Source organism: Phlebotomus papatasi, chromosome 2 (assembly GCF_024763615.1).
Source record: "Phlebotomus papatasi isolate M1 chromosome 2, Ppap_2.1, whole genome shotgun sequence".
Lineage (NCBI taxonomy): Eukaryota > Metazoa > Arthropoda > Insecta > Diptera > Psychodidae > Phlebotomus > Phlebotomus papatasi.
Window position 1 is genome coordinate 57182566 of NC_077223.1, and position 21254 is coordinate 57203819.

General features: G+C 36.5%; 2 protein-coding genes across 3 annotated transcripts; one reads left to right on the plus strand and one right to left on the minus strand.

Moving 5' to 3' along the window:
- Nucleotides 1-91: 91 nt before the first annotated feature.
- Nucleotides 92-7779, minus strand: LOC129801840 (cytosolic non-specific dipeptidase). Of its 2 annotated transcripts, none has more exons than XM_055847206.1 (5): nt 7668-7779; nt 7322-7498; nt 7151-7261; nt 415-1533; nt 92-203 (listed from the first exon to the last, which is right to left on the minus strand). In XM_055847206.1, the coding sequence occupies exons 2-5, from the start codon at nt 7478-7480 to the stop codon at nt 156-158; spliced, it is 1437 nt and encodes a 478-aa protein (XP_055703181.1). In that variant the 5' UTR covers nt 7481-7498; nt 7668-7779; the 3' UTR covers nt 92-155. The 2 variants fall into 2 exon arrangements, with proteins under 2 accessions (XP_055703181.1, XP_055703180.1); XM_055847205.1 differs by having other exon boundaries at nt 7664-7779.
- Nucleotides 7780-8051: 272 nt separating this feature from the next.
- On the plus strand, nt 8052-20475 carry LOC129801859 (DNA-directed RNA polymerase II subunit RPB1). The gene is made up of 6 exons (XM_055847225.1): nt 8052-8251; nt 8320-9759; nt 11893-13019; nt 14724-16158; nt 18550-19045; nt 19157-20475. The coding sequence occupies exons 1-6, from the start codon at nt 8174-8176 to the stop codon at nt 20260-20262; spliced, it is 5682 nt and encodes a 1893-aa protein (XP_055703200.1). The 5' UTR covers nt 8052-8173; the 3' UTR covers nt 20263-20475.
- Nucleotides 20476-21254: the final 779 nt, after the last annotated feature.

Consider the following 21254-nt stretch of genomic DNA (forward strand, 5'->3'; position numbering starts at 1 on the left):
CTTTGAAATGCTATTTTATTTCAATAATTTGTCTAATGTGTAGACAGCTTAAAGATTTCAAAGGGCTCAAAGGAGTATAAAGATAATTCAATTGACTTCAAATAAAGTGATTTATTATTGTGATGCATATAATCTGATTTCCTGTTAATTTGTATTTACTTGAGCTGTGCCACCTCGTAGAGATATGCTCCCAAGAGTTTAGTCTGCAAAAAAAAACAAAAAAATAAATTGTATATTTTTTTGTTTATATTTGTTAAAAATAAAACGAAATATAAAATAATATGATTATGATTAAGCCAGAATTTTGACCCACAAATCCTACAAATTGAAGTTGAAAAAAAATGCGGTCTTAGGGTGATAAGAAAAAGTCTGCGGTTTTCTCATGAAAACAAAAATTTGCCTCCGGAAACTTACCCCTTGGATGTAATTGAGGACATCCAATTTTTCATTTTGACTGTGAGCTCCATCATCAGCTGCTCCCACAGGCACGAGAATGACATTCTTTCCAGTGGCCTGTTGCAGACTCAGTGTCACAGGAATTGATCCTCCCTCACGTGTCATATCCGGATAAACGCCAAAGACATGCTTAACAGCTTCTTTGGCAGCCTGGTAATGCGGATGATTTGGATCCTCTGTCCAGGGTTTTCCACCATGAGCCATGTAGACTTTCATTGAATTGGGCGATCCCCTCTCACGCCACTTTGCCTCCACATGAGCCTTCACATATTCCTCAATCTGCTCCGGCAACTGATTGGGCACAATCCTAATGGAAAATTTCCCAATGACACGCCTGGGAATTACAGTCTTCTGACCAGGTTCATAGAAGGCCCCCTCGATGCCATGAATAGAGAGACTTGGGAAGCGCCAGCGATGTTGCAAAGTCTTCACTTTGTCATCTCTATGCAAAAGTTGTTTAGCACCTAAATCCTCACGATAGGAATTCAAATCGAAACTGATACTCTCATAGATCTCTTTCTCATTAGGCAACAATGGAGCCACTTCGCGGTACAAATTGGGCACTTGAATGTGTCCCTGACTATCAACCAGGGTATTTAGTAAATAGATCAAATCCGCCATTGCCTCATGGACACTTCCACCAAAGACTCCACTGTGCAAATCCTTCTTGGCACATTCAATTTCAATTCCAAAATAGCAAATTCCCCGAAGTCCATAAGTTATGCAGGGTTTCTCCTTGCCAAGCCAATAATTGTCCGAAATGCAAACATAATCCACTCCACTGAGGAATGTTCCAGCTCTTGCAAATAGCAATTCATCCAATCCCTCACTTCCACTCTCTTCCATTCCCTCAAAGACAAACTTCAAATTGACCGGAATGGGCTGTTTGAGAGCCTGCATTGCCTCAATGGCATGAATCCAACAGATTACAGGACCCTTGTCATCAGTGGATCCTCGACCAAACATTTTGCCATCTTTCTCGGTGAGGACAAAAGGTTCAGTGTCCCAACCATCCTCTTTCAGAGCTGGTTGCACATCCAAATGCCCGTAAATCAGTACAGTCTTCTTTGCTGGATCCTAGCACAGCGATAGAGGCAGAGATAAAAGGCATCATTATCAGACAAGTCATCAATCATGGAATTCAAGTACAGAGTGATTGAGATAATCTCATGGATCTTCTATTGCTTGTTAACAAATACTCCTTATCAGGTGGGAATATTATGAAGATCTCAATGATCTACAGTAGACTCTTACTCAATCGGCTCTTTTTCAATCGGGCGACAAATTTTGTTGACAATTTTCACGTTTAATTATGAAGCTAATTTGCTCAAATTCGCTGTAGTTCTTCCTATTTTATCGTGATTCTTTATAATTGAGCGTTTTTTTGTGGAATTTACAAAGGCTTTGACGCCCAAATCTATCGATAAACCGGATGACATTTCGCCCCAAATGCCCAATTGAGAGAGAGTCTACTGTACTTTCAAAATAGAAGCATGTAGTTACTGGGAGATTATCAAAAGTATTTTGAGAATTACTAACATATTTTCCAAAAAGATAGTATTTAAAGTAATCGGAACAGCTGAGTAAAATGATAATTAGGTCACGCCCCCGTATAGAACAATAGCATTATAAACCTAGAACCTAATCACAGCGAACAGACTGGGCTTTTCTACATGGTCATTGTTTTTTTACGCCTTCATTGCTTTCTTACACGTGGAAAAAATATATTGAAAAAATTGTGGCACCAAACCAATTTTTGCATCAATTTGATGTTTTTTTCTGTTCTCTGACACAATATTCTTTGAACAGAAAATGATTTATTAGTAAAATTTGCCAAATCTAAACACTTTGAATTAAGAGGAAAAAACAATTGACCGGTCAATTGCTTTTTGCTCTTTGCTCAAGGTAGGGGAGACTGGGGCAAAAAGTCACAAATCGAAAAATTCAAAATTCAATATCTTCCAAGGTAAAAAAGATAGCGGCTCAAATTTTTTTCTATAGATAGTCTCCATAGACCTTCTTCAATGTAGTAAGTTTCTTAGAATTCGAACAAGGAATTTAGAAAATAAAAAATATCAAAATTTTTAGTCCTATTTTTGAAATATTTTCCTTGCAGAAGATAACAATTATTACCTACTTATTTTCTAAAATTGATGCACTGGTGAATATTTTCTAAATAATTTGGATTTTTTTTTAAAACAATCCGCTATCTATTTTAGAATTTCACAAAAGTTCTTTTCTCCAGAAATCCTTTTATTAAAAATGGCCATTTGGGGTAAAAAGTAACAAAAGGTATAGAGCAAAAACTAACAAAAAGCGAAGCAATTTCTGATGTCTCACGGCGAAAAGAAACGTCATTATCATGTCTCGCCGCTTGTTGTTTTCATTGATCAAACGATTTGCAGTCTTTTGTGTGTTTTTTCTAAAATAGCTTGAAAAGCGCTTTTCTCGTTTTCTCACTTTTCTCGCAGAGAAAACGGTGTTTTACAAAGGTGTAGATGAATAAATTTTCTATGAAAATATGTCCTCTAGGTATTTTTTCAAATTTACGGAAGCCCGTAATGAAGCGAATCAAAATATGATAATATCCCATGTCTGGTACTATTTGCCCCAGCATTTTTGAGAATGGTCACAAAATTACCTTTTAGAAATCGATCGGCTCGATAAACGTATTTCCTTACAAAATAGAGGAATATTACTTTCACAAAGTTGTAGAGCGGTAAATTTCCTTTAAAACTGCGCTAATTAGAAATTTTTGAAGCGCTCGAGTAGCATGTAAAAAATAAAACAAAAACGGCTTGTTGGAAAATAAAACATGCCGATTGTATAATCGTTTTCAAAAAGTCTTATATGGGCGTGGCTTATATTTTATAGTCCAAAATAAATTTAGCACTGAAATCCGGGACAGATAAAACAGAGACCTTAATAAATTAATTTAAATAAAAAAGAGTAATTAGATTAAAGCATTAAAAGGTCGACTTTTTATACAGCTTTTATAAACTTTTATACAGCTTAAAAATTTATCTGAGTATTGAGATAGAAAATAATTTAGTAGTTCCACGACCGCTTAGAAAACACTACCACTGGTTTTTTTTATTTATTCTATTCCTGCTATACCGTGGAAGACATTAATAATAAGACTTAGGGCAGAATCACATTGACAGTAAAATGCTCATCGTCACCGTCAAAGCCTTACCGTACTTCGTTAATTTACGCATTTTCATTGCAATTCTTGAGCAAATTCTCAATTAGCGTATTACCTTATCTCATACTCGGTGGCACTAGGTGAAAATAATATAAGAAAGTTGAAGAAATAAAACGTAAATGCGATATAAACGGTGAGCAAAAAAACTACGAAAAACTGTAGCAAAAAAAATCCTAGTTTTTTTTTGCTCACCGTTTATCGCATTTACGTTTTATTTCTTCAAATTTCTTACATTATTTTCACCCAATGCTACCGAGTATTCGATAAGGTAATACGCTAATTGAGAATTTCTATAAGAATTGCAAGGAAAATTCGTAAATTAACGAAATACGATGAGGCTTTGACGGTGACGGTGAGCATTTTACTGTCAATATGATTCTGCCCTTAGTCTAATAATATTACAGTAGACTCTCTCTCAATTGGGCATTTGGGGCGAAATGTCATCCGGTTTATCGATAGATTTGGGCGTCAAAGCCTTTGTAAATTCCACAAAAAAACGCTCAATTATAAAGAATCATGATAAAATAGGAAGAACTAAAACAAATTTGAGCAAATTAGCTTCATAATTAAACGTGAAATTTGTCAACAAAATATTTCGCCCGATTGAGAAAGAGCCGATTGAGTGAGAGTCTACTGTATATTGATGATATATATTTTTTTAATTCATGGTTGTATACAAGCGCTATCCCATGCAATTAAATATATTATTCTGGTCAAATATATTTTTTTATTATTCCATTCTAATTGGATGGAGTTCGAAATGCTTACCTTTATTTAGTATTTATATTAGCCTGTCAGAGAACACATTGGGAGTAAAATATTCAGTGTGACCAAATATTTTATTACATGTGGGTAAATCATAAGGGGTGACGTGGGTCATAAAGTCTTAAAAAACAGTACATTTTTCATATTTTCTATAATTTATTTTTCAAGTTAAAAAATAAATAAATAAAGATCATCAAACGCAAGAAATACATAATTTTAAACGATTTATATTTTCTGAATCTTCATTCAAAACTTTTTTAAACTTCAGCCGTTGGAATTTGATTATCAGAGATTTTTTTTTTAAGAAACTTACTTTCGGAAGTCATGTTAACTCAGAGTAAACTGATCTTAATGCCCAAAGTACAATAATTTTTGTTTTGTAAACATGTTTTTGACTTTTCAATGAGAGTGAGTGAAAACTAGATCTAGTCATCTCGCTCACACTCATGGGGAATTTTGAAAATATATTTACAAACAAAAATTATAGTGCGCTGGGCATAATGACCAGCGCACAATAACTTTTGTTTGTAAACATGTTTTCAAATTTTTCTATGAAAGAGAGCGAAATGATTAGACTAGATCTCACTCACTCTCATTGAAATGTCAAAAACATGTTTACAAAATAAAATTTATTGTGCGCTGGGCATAATGACCAGCGCACAATAACTTTTGTTTGTAAACATGTTTTCAAATTTTCCTATGAAAGAGAGCGAGATGACTAGACTAGATCTCACTCACTCTCATTGAAATGTCAAAAACATGTTTACAAAATAAAATTTATTGTGCGTTCGACATAAGTCATAAAAAAACAAAATATTTTCGATGAGTTTAACTCGTAAGTCTTGAGTTTAACTGTCGTCGAAGTACGAGTTTAAGTAATTTTCTAAGATTTTATTTCTAAAATTTTGTTTTTTGACTTCAGATGAATTTACTCTGATGACTTGAGTAATTGTGACTATACCGTAAAATAAGTTTTTCCAAAAAGATATTCTAAAATCAAGTGCCGAGTGTTGAAGTTTTAAAATTTTTTTAATGGAAATTTCAGGAAATATAGTTTAAATTAAATGTTGGACTTTTATCTTAGATTCTTTACAATCTCATTATACGCTTAGGAGCTCGAATTAATTTTTTTTATTGTGTTGAAATGAAAAATATTTAAACAAGGTTATGCTGTTTTTCAGTCTTCGTGACTCACGTAACCCACTTAAACCTTAAATCTTTAAGAACGAAGAGTGTCGAAAATTGGTGGTTATAATTTTTTTTTTTGATTTTCTAATCTAAAAGCACAATTTTAGATGACCATAGGAAAAAGTTTGTTTTTGGTGACCCAATCGTTCTTAAAGGATTAAAACTTAAAAGCCGTTTTCGAAATACTTTTGATATTTAACCCTAACGATGATTGGAACACCGGTGCCCTAAAAAATCCTTCTAAGGCTTTCTAAAGTTATGTTTTGCTCAATGAAGTTAGAAAAAGTTAGATTAATTATTAGGTTAGGTTAATTGTATGTAGCATAAGGACTGAAAATCTAGAAAGTGGTTCTCCAATTTGTCTGTAAAGTTCAATAGTCTGTACTTCAATTTTACTCAATGATCGTGATGATCTTCGTTAAAATTATAAAAGTAATTTTGCACCATATTCAGAATCGAAAAAGTGATTTTACCGCAAAATGATAAATTTTGGAAGACATTTCTTCCAATGCAATGTAGAGTGTAGAGTAGACTGCAGCGGATATTAGGCGAAAAGGTGTTTCGAAACATGTTTGAAAAGGGATTCTACGAAGGATGAAATGGATCAATCATATCTAAAATCTTGCTGCCAGGCTACCAGAAGGGTAGACTTAAGATGATATTCAAGAATATTTAACATATTCAAAAGATCAATTTAAGGAAATTTATGCAAAGTTCCTCTAATATCCCTGATTTTAAACTTTCAATGTGTGATAATTTGGGCCGATCCATTACAATCCACGGTCTAATTATTCTCAAGGATCAGCGTCAATCTATTTTGGGCTTAAGCTCTTAACCTGAAATTGAATCGGATTGCGAAAATTTGAAGGTTTTTGAATCATATTCCAAAATATCTTGTATTTATGCTTATCGTAATTGATATTTAACACTTCTTTTGTTTATTTTATCCAGCTGCATTAAATTTTGTGATTCATTTTAAAAATTTTCTTTATGCTCTACTAAATTGTGCACAAAGAATGCCCTATGACCCTCCTAATGAGTCATCCGCACGGTCGTATACGGTCGTAAGATCTCTTCTTTCCATTTATAATAAAATTTAACAAGAATAAAATGTATCTTTTCAATAAGTATTCTTCAAGATAATTCCATGAATGCTTCCCAAATTTATCAGAAAAACACTTGAATTAAAAGTCAGATAAGGAAAGTGTGAGAATGTCTGAAATGTGAATTTTTTTTTGGTGAGAACCTCAAAAGAGAAATGGAAATTAAAGAGGCGTTTAATTTATTGACTTTTGTAATATAAAATGTTTAATCGCGAGTTAACTTCTGAGAATAAAAATGAAAGAGATAAATAAATACTTTTACGGCACCTTTACAGTCCTCGAATTGTGTTAATTCAATCAAGAAACGGAAGTGAAAGATTAACTTCTTTGAAATGGTTATAGCAACTACTGCCTTGGAATTCTATTAATTGAAATTTTAATCCTGAATCCATCAGTAAACAATTAGGAAAATTAGCAAAAAAAATCAACTTACATTCCCAAGAGATGCCAGAATAACTTCAGGGAGAGGAATTTCTTTGCCATCTGGCAGAGTTTGCTTTCCAACATCAGCCAATTCCACAGTGGCTCCAAGATTCTCGAGTTTCTGCAAAAGACCATCAAAATGAGATCAAGGAGATCTTCTTCGAATCATTTTATTCCTCACCTTCTTGGTCCAATGCACCATCTTTGTAATCTCATCTCGATGATCTGGCCAAGCTGACACAGATTTAATAGCCACAGCTTCACGCAATGTCTCTATATATTGTCCTTTATGAGCCTCGATGTACTCAAAGAGTTGCTTCAGGTTTTCCGGGACGGACATGGTGTGATGATGGATATTCTACAAATTCAAACACACAGGAAAAATATTTAGGAAAAGTAGCCGGCGTGTCACTTGTTGAATGGCTTTCTGACGACTGTCGCAGCGACTTTTCAGCATTTTATTGCTTGTCTATCGTTGCAACAGCCACAAAAGCATTATCAACCACAAGACTATGACACATACAGACCGCAAGTGGGAGAATTAACACTGTGATAGCTGGATATCAAAAACAAATAAAAATTTTATCAAATTTTCTGGAGATTTTCCGGTCAAGTAGAGATTGTGAATCAGAGACCTCTAGTGAAAAAATAAAATTCAAAAATAGTCAACGGATTTTTGTTGAAGAATAAACTTGTTTTTCAGCCCAAAAGAGTTTTGTCATCAAATAAAAAGATGTTTTTTAGGGAAAATATTGAAGTCTGAAGAAGATTTTGGACGTATTTTCTAACAAAATTTACGAAATTTGTGGAAATTTCATAAAAATGTGTAAACCGTGGAAGGACAGTCAGAAGAGTTGTCAGCGATTAATCGCTGACAATACGGTACAAAGAATGACCAGTGGTGGCGCTGTATGCTGTCACTCACACTTTTCAAGAGGACATTTTGCAAGCAAGATTGCTACGCATTTTTTCTCGTGGAAAGAGTGATTTTAAACTATTTTCTAGTGCGAAAAACATATTTAATTGAGTGAAAATGTCTTCCGGGGACTCTAAGGCACCCGTGCGGACGGTAAAACGGGTGCAATTTGGCATCCTGGCGCCAGATGAAATTGTAAGTTTTGGGGGCTCCAATGGCGTCTCTTGTTCCCACTATGACTGGATTTTCTTGGTGTTTTTCAGCGCCGGATGTCATGCACCGAAGGTGGAGTACAGTTCCCCGAGACTATGGAGGGTGGACGCCCAAAGTTGGGTGGTTTGATGGATCCCCGACAGGGTGTAATTGATAGAAATTCCCGCTGTCAAACCTGCGCTGGGAACATGACAGAGTGTCCGGGACACTTTGGGCATATAGACCTGGCCAAGCCTGTCTTTCACATTGGATTCTTCACCAAGACCATCAAAACGCTGAGATGCGTGTGTTTTTACTGCTCAAAATTGCTGGTGAGTCCAAATAATCCCAAAATCAAGGAGATTGTTATGAAATCCAAGGGACAGCCAAGGAAGAGGTTGGCTTACGTGTATGAATTGTGTCGGGGTAAGACAATTTGTGAAGGAGGAGAAGATATGGATGTGGGGAAGGAGAATATACAGTTGCCAGATGCCAATAAGAAGGCAGGACATGGTGGTTGTGGACACTATCAGCCGGCCATAAAGAAGACAGGATTGGAATTGATTGCTGAGTGGAAGCATGTCAATGAAGATTCGCAGGAAAAGAAGATTTCTGTGTCAGCTGAGAGAGTTTGGGAAATTCTAAAGCATATCACCGATGAGGAATGTTTTATTCTGGGCATGGATCCCAAATATGCTCGTCCTGATTGGATGATTGTCACTGTTTTGCCAGTTCCACCACTCTCAGTTCGTCCGGCTGTTGTGATGTTTGGAGCTGCTAAGAATCAGGATGATTTAACGCATAAACTTGCTGATGTCATAAAGGCAAACAATGAACTGAAGAAAAATGAATCTTCAGGTGCAGCTGCTCATGTTATTGCTGAAAATATCAAAATGCTACAATTCCATGTGGCCACTTTTGTGGACAATGAAATTCCTGGAATGCCCAGAGCCATGCAAAAGTCCGGAAAGCCCCTAAAAGCCATTAAGGCGAGATTGAAGGGGAAAGAGGGCAGAATCAGAGGAAATCTCATGGGGAAACGTGTGGATTTCTCAGCTAGAACTGTCATCACACCAGATCCCAATTTGCGTATCGATCAGGTGGGAGTTCCACGTTCCATCGCCCAGAATCTCACCTTTCCGGAACTTGTGACACCTTTCAATATCGACAGGATGCAAGAGTTGGTCCGCAGGGGCAACTCACAGTATCCAGGGGCAAAGTACATTGTCAGGGACAATGGCGAGAGGATTGATTTACGTTTCCATCCGAAGCCCAGTGATCTCCATCTGCAGTGTGGCTACAAAGTCGAGAGGCACTTGAGGGACGATGATTTAGTGATTTTCAATCGTCAGCCGACACTCCACAAAATGAGTATGATGGGGCATAGGGTAAAGGTGCTTCCATGGTCGACGTTCCGGATGAATTTGAGTTGCACATCTCCTTACAACGCTGATTTTGACGGAGATGAAATGAATCTTCACGTGCCACAATCAATGGAAACTAGAGCCGAGGTAAGTTTCTCAATCTTACCTTATTTTTTTTTATTGCCTGTAACAAAAAATTTCGGTTACCAGATCAAACCCAATTAATCTAAGAAAAAAATGATTTAACCCTTTAAGGACGATTGGAACACCGGTGTCCCATAAAGAAAATAATTTTTCCTGACTACCTAAAGTTATTTTTTCTTATGTTTAGGGTAAGTGTGCCAAATTTCGGCATAGTTACATATAAGCACCGAAGTCCTAAGTTTGAAATGCAATATTTTTAATTCATATTGATATTTTTTGTTACCTCCTTTTCGGGAGGGTTTTGTGGAACCTTAAAAATTAGTTTATCATCTTTGTTTTCTTTAAATCACTTGCTAAAATATTGAAAAATTAATAAAAATATGGACATTGCTTTGGGTAGTATTCCGGCTACTTTGAATGAAATACCGGCCACCTTTTTACTGACCACTTTTTGTGACGGAACGGATAGAAAATTTCAAAACGTCAAACGGAACGAGTTTAATATTTAATTTAATATGTTTATATGACTCATAAGCCTTGAGATCTTCCGTGTAATTTGTCCTGAAGACCTGAAGAGTAGCATCTCAAATTTACGCGCAGATTGCCTTTCCCACATCATCATTTTCACAGAAGCGATGGTTTTTTTCTCTGGACATTGTAAAACTCAGAAATTGAAAAAAAAACATAAAATGAACAGGAAATTTAGGAAAGCAAAAGAAGTTGCCGGAATAGACAACACTACCTCACCGGAGAGACGCTCACAAAGTATATACTTTTTTACGCGAAATACAGAATCCAGCCGGGAAATTTTACCCGAAATTTAAAGATTGATTCACCATTAACATGAACAGAAACAATCTTTAATGAAAACTAATTAATTTTCATGAAAAACACCGAAGGAAAACCTTCTGCACTTCACCACAAATCGTAAGACTGCTAGAAACAATCGATCTGTCATATTTTTGTAAGCATCTTTCCACACTGAGTTTTTACAACGCAATTTAAATTTAAATTATACCTAAATTTTAGTGGTCATTTTGTTAATACATCCTAAAATGAATGAATATTTAAAAGCAAAATGAATTCATTGACTATTCAAATATAACATACATAATTTTAATTAATTTATTTCCATAGCCGAATTTACACTCAAAGTGGCCGAAATTAGAAGCTGGCCGAAATTTGGCACACTTACCCTATACGTGATTGCAAAGTACAAGATTGATGGAATCTAGGATATTTTTTGCAAGTCTTCAGCTTTTTGCTATAGTAAATTTTTAAGCTTTAAATTTTTAAATTTTTTTGATATTGAAAATTGATTTTAATTATTTTTTATAAAACAAAGAAAATGACTACTACCGTGTCAAGGTTTTGAATTTCACGCATGCAGTTCATTTTTTAAATTCCTCTTGCAAGTCACCCTTTGAGTGTTTAATAACGACTTTTGCAGTTTTAGCTTCTCAAATAATCACAATAATAGGTTCAATAATCTTTTTATCGATAATTGAGATATTTAATTGATTTATTATCAAATTTTTAGGGAGGTGTCCACTGCTGTGTCTCCCTTTCCAAACTGTCTCGCTTTAGGCAAATTACCCTAGTTATGAATGCAGCTGACTTTATAAATGTTTCTTTTTACTATAAAAAAAACAGTAACAAATCCAAGAAGTAGCACGCTGGCGTATATTCGTAATAATTTTATTAATAATAAATTTAAAAAAAATACATAGGGGAAAGTGCTCTCTCTTCGAACGTTCATGCCTTCGAATAATGTGATTTTTTTTTGTTTTTCGTAAGAAATTTACACTAAATTATCACGGAATTATCAACAATTGATGATAAACCAACTAGAAATGTTTAAGTCTCTTAGGAAAACTTAAAGAAAATTCACATTATTCGAAGGCATGAACGTTCGAAGGGAGAGTACTTTCCCCTATCTTCTTATCATTGATGAAGTGCATTTCATGATGAAATTTATTTTATCAATTTTCCTTTTATTGCGAAATTCACTAAATGATTTTGTAACATCAGCTTAAAATCTTTGTTTCATTTGCACAATACCCAGAAATCGAACTAGACTTTTGCTTCTTCTATTTCGTCAAATTGTGAAAGTAAAATGTATCTCCTTTGTTTTAGGTGGAGAACATTCACATAACGCCACGTCAAATTATCACACCACAGGCTAATAAGCCCGTAATGGGCATTGTCCAGGACACTTTGACGGCCGTCCGGAAGATGACAAAGCGTGATGTATTTATTGAGAAGGAACAAATGATGAATCTTCTGATGTGGCTACCAACTTGGGATGGAAAAATGCCACAGCCATGTATTCTGAAGCCCAAGCCACTTTGGTCAGGGAAGCAGCTGTTTTCTCTGATTATTCCGGGCAATGTCAATATGATCCGAACCCATTCAACACATCCCGATGAGGAGGATGATGGTCCATATAAATGGATTTCTCCTGGAGATACCAAAGTCATGGTCGAGCATGGTGATCTGATTATGGGGATTCTGTGCAAGAAAACTCTGGGAACATCAGCAGGATCTCTGTTGCATATTTGTTTCTTGGAATTGGGTCATGATATTGCTGGGAGATTTTACGGAAATATCCAGACAGTGGTGAATAATTGGTTGCTCCTGGAGGGTCATAGTATTGGTATTGGTGACACAATTGCCGATCCACAGACCTACCAAGAGATTCAGAGGGCCATCAGGAAGGCCAAAGAGGATGTGATAGGGGTGATTCAGAAGGCGCACAATATGGAATTGGAACCAACTCCTGGAAATACTCTGAGGCAGACTTTTGAGAATCAAGTGAATCGTATCCTCAATGATGCTCGTGACAAAACTGGAGGTTCAGCTAAGAAATCCTTGACAGAGTACAACAACTTGAAGGCTATGGTGGTGTCAGGATCAAAGGGATCAAATATCAATATTTCCCAGGTTATTGCCTGTGTAGGTCAGCAAAACGTAGAAGGAAAGCGTATTCCATTTGGTTTCCGTAAGAGAACATTGCCGCATTTCATCAAGGATGATTACGGTCCGGAGTCTAGAGGATTCGTGGAGAATTCCTATCTAGCCGGTCTTACTCCATCGGAATTCTACTTTCACGCCATGGGAGGACGTGAGGGATTGATTGATACAGCTGTGAAAACAGCAGAAACTGGATATATCCAGCGACGTTTGATCAAAGCTATGGAGTCCGTGATGGTTCATTATGATGGCACCGTGAGGAATTCCGTAGGGCAACTCATTCAGTTGAGGTAAGGCGAATTTATTATGATTTTTGTTTTTCAAAGAAATATCAAGAAAATTTTATTTTATTTTGAAATAATTTACATAAATCGTGATAAAAGAATTACCACATGAAAATTTTGTCATGCACAATGTTAAATTTAAAGTTTATGCTGCTTTTGCCTCCTGCTCTGTTAACCCTTTAAGGACGATTGGAACACCGGTGTCTCATAAAGAAAAAAAATTTCTGACTACCTAAAATTATTTTTTCTTACGTCTGTACATAATTGTAAAGTAGAAGGTTGAAGGAATCTAGAATATTTTTTGCAAGTCTCTAGCTATTTATTAAGTAGTAAATATTTGAGCTCAAAAATGGCGAATTTTTAAATTCTCAAATTCATAATTGATTTTAATTATTTATTTTTTATACTTGCATTTTTTTTTAAGAAAAACCCTTTTGGCAATAAAAACTAAAATACTCATACGTGATATTTTTCATTAAAGCGAAATATATTATTTATTATTATTATTGTCAGAAAAATTACTTAAATTTTTGGGCTATTTTTGTCCCTATCGTCCATAGAAGCACAAAATATACCAAATCAGACTTCGTTGGACTTTCCAAGGTTAGATGTAAGACTTATCATTGATTATATTTCTCAGTTTAATTTTTATTGTTGATTTTCATTTCGTAAAAAGTGTCTCATCGTTAAAGGGTTAACACATGAAAATTTTGTCATGCACAATGTTAAATTTAAAGTTTATGCTGCTTTTGCCTCCTGCTCTGTTAAACGGTTTTCCGCCGAAAATCCAAAAGATCGATTAATATTAATTATTGGGTTTTTATTTGTTCTTAATAATCCAATTCTAAATTGATTTCTCCTAAAAAAAAATCTTAGGGAAATGTAGGTATGGTTCGCACACAATGAACCGTAAAATTTCATTAGATTTTCCATATTAAAAAAAGGCGTACGAGAGCTATTACTGACTAAATTTAAGTTTTCTCTCGGTTACTGATAAGAATATTTGCAAGATCTTGAAAATTTCAATTTTTCACAAGAAAATTTGTTTTTATTTCATTTTGATAGAAAGAGATAAATACGTCTGACAAAGTAACAAAACAAAGGAGTCACAACCCACAAGTTCAATGAAGTGAATTTCACTATATTAAAAGATATCTGTCATATTTCCCGTAAGCAATCGCTCACACTGAATTTTCAACAAAGCAATTTTAACTGAAATCATATTCAAAATTTAACGTATTTAGTGTTAAAATCTTCCAAAAAGAACAAATATTTAGATAGAATTCATTATTCATCAAATATTGGAATAAAAATCCATAATTTTAATCAATTTATTTTTAGTGTCCAATGTTATCCTCAAAGTGTCCAAAATAATAAACTGGACAAAATTATGAGCCTTTCCCCTAATGACTAAATTTTTCCTATGTTTTTCAATAAATATGACTCATTGCACTCATATTTAAAAAAAAATAGGGGAAGGTGTCTTGTTTTTAAAATATGTTGCGGAGTCACATTTGTTGAGAAGCATAGGAAACATTTAGTCATTATAAAGCTTGGGACCGTGCAAAGCATGGGCACTTTCCCCTACTACATATTATTTCTCGTGAAGCACATGCTTCAAGTAAATTTAGTATACTTGAGATAATTTAGATATGGATTGATATTATTTATCTCAAGATAATTTTCCTTTTTTTTTCTTAATATTTGCAGATACGGTGAAGACGGACTTTGCGGAGAAACTGTAGAATTTCAGAATCTCCCAACGGTTAAGTTGTCAAACAAGGCTTTTGAAAAACGCTTCAAATTTGATCCGTCAAATGAGAGATACCTGAGGAAGATCTTCAATGAGAATGTAATCAAAGAATTGACTGAATCTGGTTTTGTAATCCAAGAATTGGAATCCGAATGGGAGCAATTGAGTAGGGATCGTGAGATGTTGCGTCAGATTTTCCCAAGTGGTGAAAGTAAGGTTGTCCTTCCGTGCAATTTGCAGCGAATGATTTGGAATGTCCAGAAGATTTTCCACATTAACAAACGTGTACCAACGGATTTGAGTCCGTTGAAGGTGATGCAGGGTGTGAAGGAATTGCTGCAGAAGTGCATAATTGTGGCGGGAAATGATAAGATATCCAAGCAGGCAAATGAAAATGCTACATTGCTGTTTCAATGTTTGGTACGTTCGACACTGTGTACAAAGTACGTTGCGGAGGAATTCCGATTGACTGGTGAGGCCTTTGATTGGTTGATTGGAGAGATTGAGACACGTTTTCAGCAGGCTCAGGTGAGTCCTGGAGAAATGGTGGGTGCTCTGGCTGCACAGTCTTTGGGTGAACCAGCCACTCAAATGACCCTGAATACTTTCCACTTTGCTGGAGTATCTTCGAAAAATGTGACACTTGGAGTGCCTCGTCTTAAGGAGATTATCAATATCTCCAAGCGTCCCAAGGCACCGTCTTTGACGGTGTTTCTCACGGGTGGAGCTGCCAGGGATGCAGAGAAAGCGAAAAATGTTCTGTGCCGTCTGGAACATACGACTCTGAGGAAGGTGACGGCCAATACAGCCATCTATTATGATCCTGATCCTCAGCGTACAGTCATTGCGGAGGATCAGGAGTTTGTCAATGTGTACTATGAGATGCCTGATTTTGATCCAACGCGCATCTCACCCTGGTTGCTGCGTATTGAACTGGATCGGAAGCGTATGACGGATAAGAAATTGACCATGGAACAGATTGCTGAGAAAATTAATGCTGGCTTTGGGGATGATCTCAATTGTATCTTCAATGATGACAATGCAGACAAACTCGTTCTCAGAATTCGAATTATGAATAGCGATGACAACAAGTTCCAGGACAATGAAGAGGATACTGTGGATAAGATGGAGGATGATATGTTCCTGAGGTGTATTGAGGCCAATATGTTGTCGGACATGACGCTGCAGGGCATTGAGGCAATCGGGAAAGTGTATATGCATCTGCCTCAGACGGACAGTAAGAAGAGGATTGTTATCACGGAAACTGGAGAATTTAAAGCAATTGGAGAGTGGCTTCTGGAAACAGATGGTACATCCATGATGAAAGTGCTGAGTGAGAGGGATGTAGATCCAGTAAGAACCTACAGCAACGACATCTGCGAGATCTTCCAGGTCAGTAGAGTGTTTTTCGTTTGCTTTCGATGGTTATGCTTTATACTAATTGTTTGCCAATCTATAAAAAAAATGACTCCTTCGATTTTGAAATTAAAATTTAGGCTTTCTTAATTAAATCAATTAGGGGAAGTGTGCCATATTTCGGCCAGCTTCTAATTTCGGCCACTTTGAGTGTAAATTCGGCTATGGAAATAAATTAATTAAAATTATGTATGTTATCTTCGAATAGTCAATGAATTCATTTTGCTTTTAACTCTTTCCGGACCGCAGCATGCTGCAAGCCAATTTCACAATTTTTTAATCAAAAATATCTAAACTCAAGAATTAATTGAGGTCCTACAAAAAATATCTTACATTTGGACATCCTTATAGTTTGTAATCATCCACAAGAATCGGATTTTTATCAGTTCTGAATAATTTAAAAACATTGTTTTTCACAGAACATTCATATGCTTCTTTGGGTACTACAGTCCCAAAAGAGACGAAAGAGTTAAATATTTATTCATTTAGGAAGTATTAATTAACACAAAGACCGTTAAATTTTAGGTATAATTTGATTTTAAATTGCGTTGTAAAAACTCAGTGTGGAAAGAGTCTTACAAAAAATGTGACATATCTCTTGTGTTTCTAGCAGTCTTGTGATTTGTGGTGAAGTGCAAAAGGTTTTCCTTTGGTGTTTTTCATGAAAATTGATTAGTTTTCATTAAAGATTGTTTTTGTTTATGTTAATAGTGAATCAATCTTAAAATTTCGGGTAAAATTTCCCAGCTGGATCCTGTATTTCGCGTAAAAAAGTTGGTACCTCGTGAGCGTCTCTCCGGTGAGGTACTGTTGCCTATTCCGGCAACATCTTTTGCTTTCCTAAATTTCTTATAAATTTTGTGTTTTTTTTTTCAATTTCTGAGTTCTACAAAGTCCAGAGGAAAAAAAACCATCACTTCTATGAAAAAGATGATGTGGAAAAGGCCTTGGAAGAGTTCAGGAAGGGCAAATTGCTACGGGAATCTGCGCGTAAATTTGAGATGCTACTCTTCAGGTCTTCAGGACAAATTACACGGAAGATCTCAGGGCTTGTGGGTCATATAAACGTATTAAACTAAATATTAAACTCGTTCCGTTTGACGTTTTGAAATTTTCTATCCGTTGCGTCACAAAAGGTGGTCAGAAAAAAGGTGGCCGGAATTTTACTCAAAGTGGCCGGAATACTACCCAAAGCAATGTCCATATTACTATTAATTTTTCAATATTTTAGCAACTGATTTAAAGAAAACAAAGATAATAAACTAATTTTCAAGTTTCCACAAAACCCTCCCGAAAAGGAGGTAACAAAAAATATCAATATGAATTAAAAATATTGCATTTCAAACTTAGGACTTCGGTGCTTATATGTAACTATGCCGAAATTTGGCACACTTACCCTAATTGGATTTTTACTGCTGATTTGTATTATCCATTTAAAATCTTAAATTTTTAAAATATTGAATTTTTTTTGAAACTCTGAGGGCCCAAAGGAAGATATGGGATTTTTTGATTATTCAGAACTGATAAAATGACGAGGTCCAAATCTAAGATTTTTCTTCCAGTAAATCCGATTTTTTCCTGACTTAAGATTTTTTTTTTGATAAAAAATCGTGCTACATCATGCTGTATATGCTTCGGTTTTGAAATGGTTAAGGGATTATGTGGGTTACGAAGACTAAAAAACAGCATATTTTTGCATTTTTAACTTCTGAAATAATCATAAAATTAAGTTTAATAATTTTTTTTTACGAAAATTAAAATATTTAGGGTAAGTGTGCCAAATTTCGGCATAGTTGCATGCAAGCGTCAAAGTCTCAAGTTTGAAATGTAATATTTTAAATACAAATTGATTTTCTTTATTCTTTCTTCTGAAAGAGTGTTGCTTGGAACCTTGTAAAGAGCTTACCGTCTTTATTTACTCTAAAATCATTCTTAATATATTTTAAAATAATTAAAAATACAGACATAGCTTTGGTGCCCTATTTCGGCCACCTTCATTCTCATAGTTCCTTTGCCCTTTGGGAATTCTTCCAATATCTTTTTCACGTCATTTCGTTTGTCGAATCTACATTTTTTGTTATTTTTTATTGTATAATCTCTAGAGTATGCAAAAACTAAAATTTCACGAAAATTCGAGGAACAAAAGAAGTGGCCGGAATTGTAAGCTGGCCGGAATTTGGCACACTTACCCTAATTGATTTATTATGAAGTTTTTAAGGATGTGTCTCACATTCCACACTGCTTTGTCCAACTTTCCAAAATGTCTCACTTTAGGCAAATGACCCTATGAACGTTCGAAAGGAGAGTACTTTCCCCTATACTCCTAATTAAATTGTACAAACCCATTTATTTTTTTCTGTACTTTAGGTCCTGGGAATTGAAGCTGTGCGAAAGTCAGTGGAGAAAGAAATGAATGCTGTGCTTCAGTTCTACGGTCTCTACGTCAACTATCGCCATTTGGCGTTGCTTTGTGACGTTATGACGGCAAAGGGTCATTTGATGGCCATCACTCGTCATGGAATCAATCGTCAGGACACAGGAGCCCTTATGAGGTGTTCCTTCGAGGAGACCGTGGACGTTCTGATGGACGCAGCAGCTCATGCCGAAGTGGATCCCATGCGTGGAGTCTCAGAGAATATTATAATGGGTCAATTGCCGAAGATGGGCACTGGATGTTTTGATTTGCTCCTGGATTCGGATAAATGCAAATTGGGCGTGGAGATTCCTACGACAATGGGACCTTCGATGATTGGAGGAACTGGGATGTTCTTTGGAGCTGGTGCTACGCCAAGTATGAGTCCTCCAATGACACCTTGGCAGCAATCAGCGACTCCGGGGTATGGAGAATGGTCTCCAGCTGGAGGTAAGAGTGCAAAAAAAAAATTGTGACGATGAAACAAAGTATGCTTTGAGATATTTTTCATGTGCTGAAATTTGTTTTTTTTTTCCTTTTTGTTTTTTTTTGTTTGTGAAGTGAGTGGAATGACTCCCGGTGGACCAAGTTTTTCACCGTCTGGAGCTTCAGATGTGAGCGGTATGTCACCGAGTTGGTCACCAAATCCTGGATCACCAGCATCACCAGGTATCACAATGTCTCCGTATTTTGCTCAGTCACCAGGAGCCTCTTCACCTTGCTACTCACCATCGAGTCCCAGCTACGGAGCTACATCACCAAGTGCAGCTTCATCACCAAATTATTCACCCACGAGTCCCAATTATTCTCCCACGAGTCCTATGTACTCACCCACGAGTCCTCAGTACTCCCCAACGAGTCCCAATTACAATCCAGCATCGCCAAATTATTCACCAACAAGTCCAGGATTTTCACCGGCTAGTCCAATGTATTCACCGACAAATAGCAATTTTGCCAGTCAGCAGACGGGATACTCACCTGGAAGTCCGGCATATTCGATGATGAGCCCCTATTCGCCCACGAGTCCGAGTTATTCACCAACAAGTCCGGCCTATTCTCCCACTTCTCCTTCATACTCCCCATCGAGTCCTGGGTATTCGCCCACTTCTCCGAGTTACTCACCAACATCACCGAGTTACTCACCTTCTTCGCCAAATTACACCCCAACAACTCCCTCCTATTCCCCATCTTCACCACATTTTTCCCCAACTTCTCCCAGCTACTCTCCGTCATCGCCCAAGTACTCCCCGACATCTCCTTCATACTCCCCAACTTCGCCCAGCTACTCTCCGGCGAGCCCTTCCTATGGGGGAAGTCCACAGTACACACCTGGATCACCACAGTACTCCCCAACATCTCCCAAGTACTCACCTACATCTCCGAGTTACTCACCATCCTCGCCACAACACTCCCCAAGCAGCAGATACAGCCCAAGCTCACCCAATTATTCACCCACTAGCCCTAGGTACTCACCCAATATCAGTACCTATTCGCCCAGCAGCACCAAGTACTCTCCCACGAGTCCGGCATTTACACCATCATCGCCGGCTTCACCCACTTATTCGCCCTCATCGCCGGCATACTCGCCGACAGCACCACAGGGTTACTCACCAACTAGTCCTACCTACTCTCCCAGCAGCCCAGCCTTCGAGGAGCAGGATGACTAAGATTTCTATTCTGTTAAGAACTTTACTGCACGGACAGCAGTTACTTTTCATTATTCAATTCCATTTAATGATGATTGCTTTTTTCAATTAGATTTTTCACTTCAATAAATTGACAATTTCATCGTTATAGTAAGTTTTTCTTGGAATAAAATATAACTTGAATTTATAAATACAAATCTTGCATTACTAAATAAAAATTATTGATATATTGTACATTGTTTTATGTTTAATATTCACAAGAGAATTTATCCCAAACAAAACGAAGCAGGCTCTGTTGAGCACGGTGTTTTGTACGGTCTGAAGATAGGGTAGAGTAAGCCCTTTTCGCCACCTTAAGGTTTTGTACCCTTGAAATTCTTACAATTCTTGTCGAAATAAAAAGAAATTTTCTGTACAAGTGCTTTGAAGCATTGTCTCTCTAATGAACCAGGAGACTTTCCGGGAATTTTTGGGCATCTAGTTGAAAAAATACATTTCCTGCAACAATACATGTTTCAGTACTTTTCGCCACTTTGTAAACACTTTTTCGCCACTGTGTAAGCACTTTTTCGCCACTTGTTTTTTAATTGATTTTTAAGAAACAGCAGCTTTCGAAAACCCGCAAAACCCAGCAACGAAAGAGTTTGCGGTTCGAAAAGACGCGACGGTGGCGGCCTCCCAATTTATTCAGAGTCTGGTGGTCACCATAAAAACTATTATTAGTTCTGAGAGGTGGCCACCAAATTGCTGTGACGCTACTGAACTCACCACAAAAGTTCGCGATTTGTACAGTGTACGGCGTTAGCTAACATGTTAGCTAACGCCTTATGGGAATTTTACATTGGGTGACCCTCAGAGTTAGCTAACTATGTTCGCGGTTTGTCACGTATTTGAACAGTCATGGCGGATTATTTATGACGCACGAGTGTTGTGCGCATAAAAAGTGCATTTACAGCGATTTTATTAGCATCTGCAGCTAGATTTTACAAGGAATCTATTAAGGTAAGTCTAAA

What these genes read in the sequence shown, in the direction of transcription:
- LOC129801840 (XM_055847206.1), bottom strand. Translation starts at nt 7,480, where the DNA reads ATGTCCGTCCCGGAAAACCTGAAGCAACTCTTTGAGTACATCGAGGCT. An exon ending in TGGTGCATTGGACCAAGAAG is followed by an intron (nt 7,262 to 7,321) that starts GTGAGGAATAAA and finishes GGTCTTTTGCAG; the next exon opens with AAACTCGAGAATCTTGGAGC. An exon ending in TCCTCAATTACATCCAAGGG is followed by an intron (nt 204 to 414) that starts GTAAGTTTCCGG and finishes TTTTTTTTGCAG; the next exon opens with ACTAAACTCTTGGGAGCATA.
- LOC129801859 (XM_055847225.1), top strand. Translation starts at nt 8,174, where the DNA reads ATGTCTTCCGGGGACTCTAAGGCACCCGTGCGGACGGTAAAACGGGTG. An exon ending in GGGCAACTCATTCAGTTGAG is followed by an intron (nt 13,020 to 14,723) that starts GTAAGGCGAATT and finishes TAATATTTGCAG; the next exon opens with ATACGGTGAAGACGGACTTT. An exon ending in ACATCTGCGAGATCTTCCAG is followed by an intron (nt 16,159 to 18,549) that starts GTCAGTAGAGTG and finishes TCTGTACTTTAG; the next exon opens with GTCCTGGGAATTGAAGCTGT.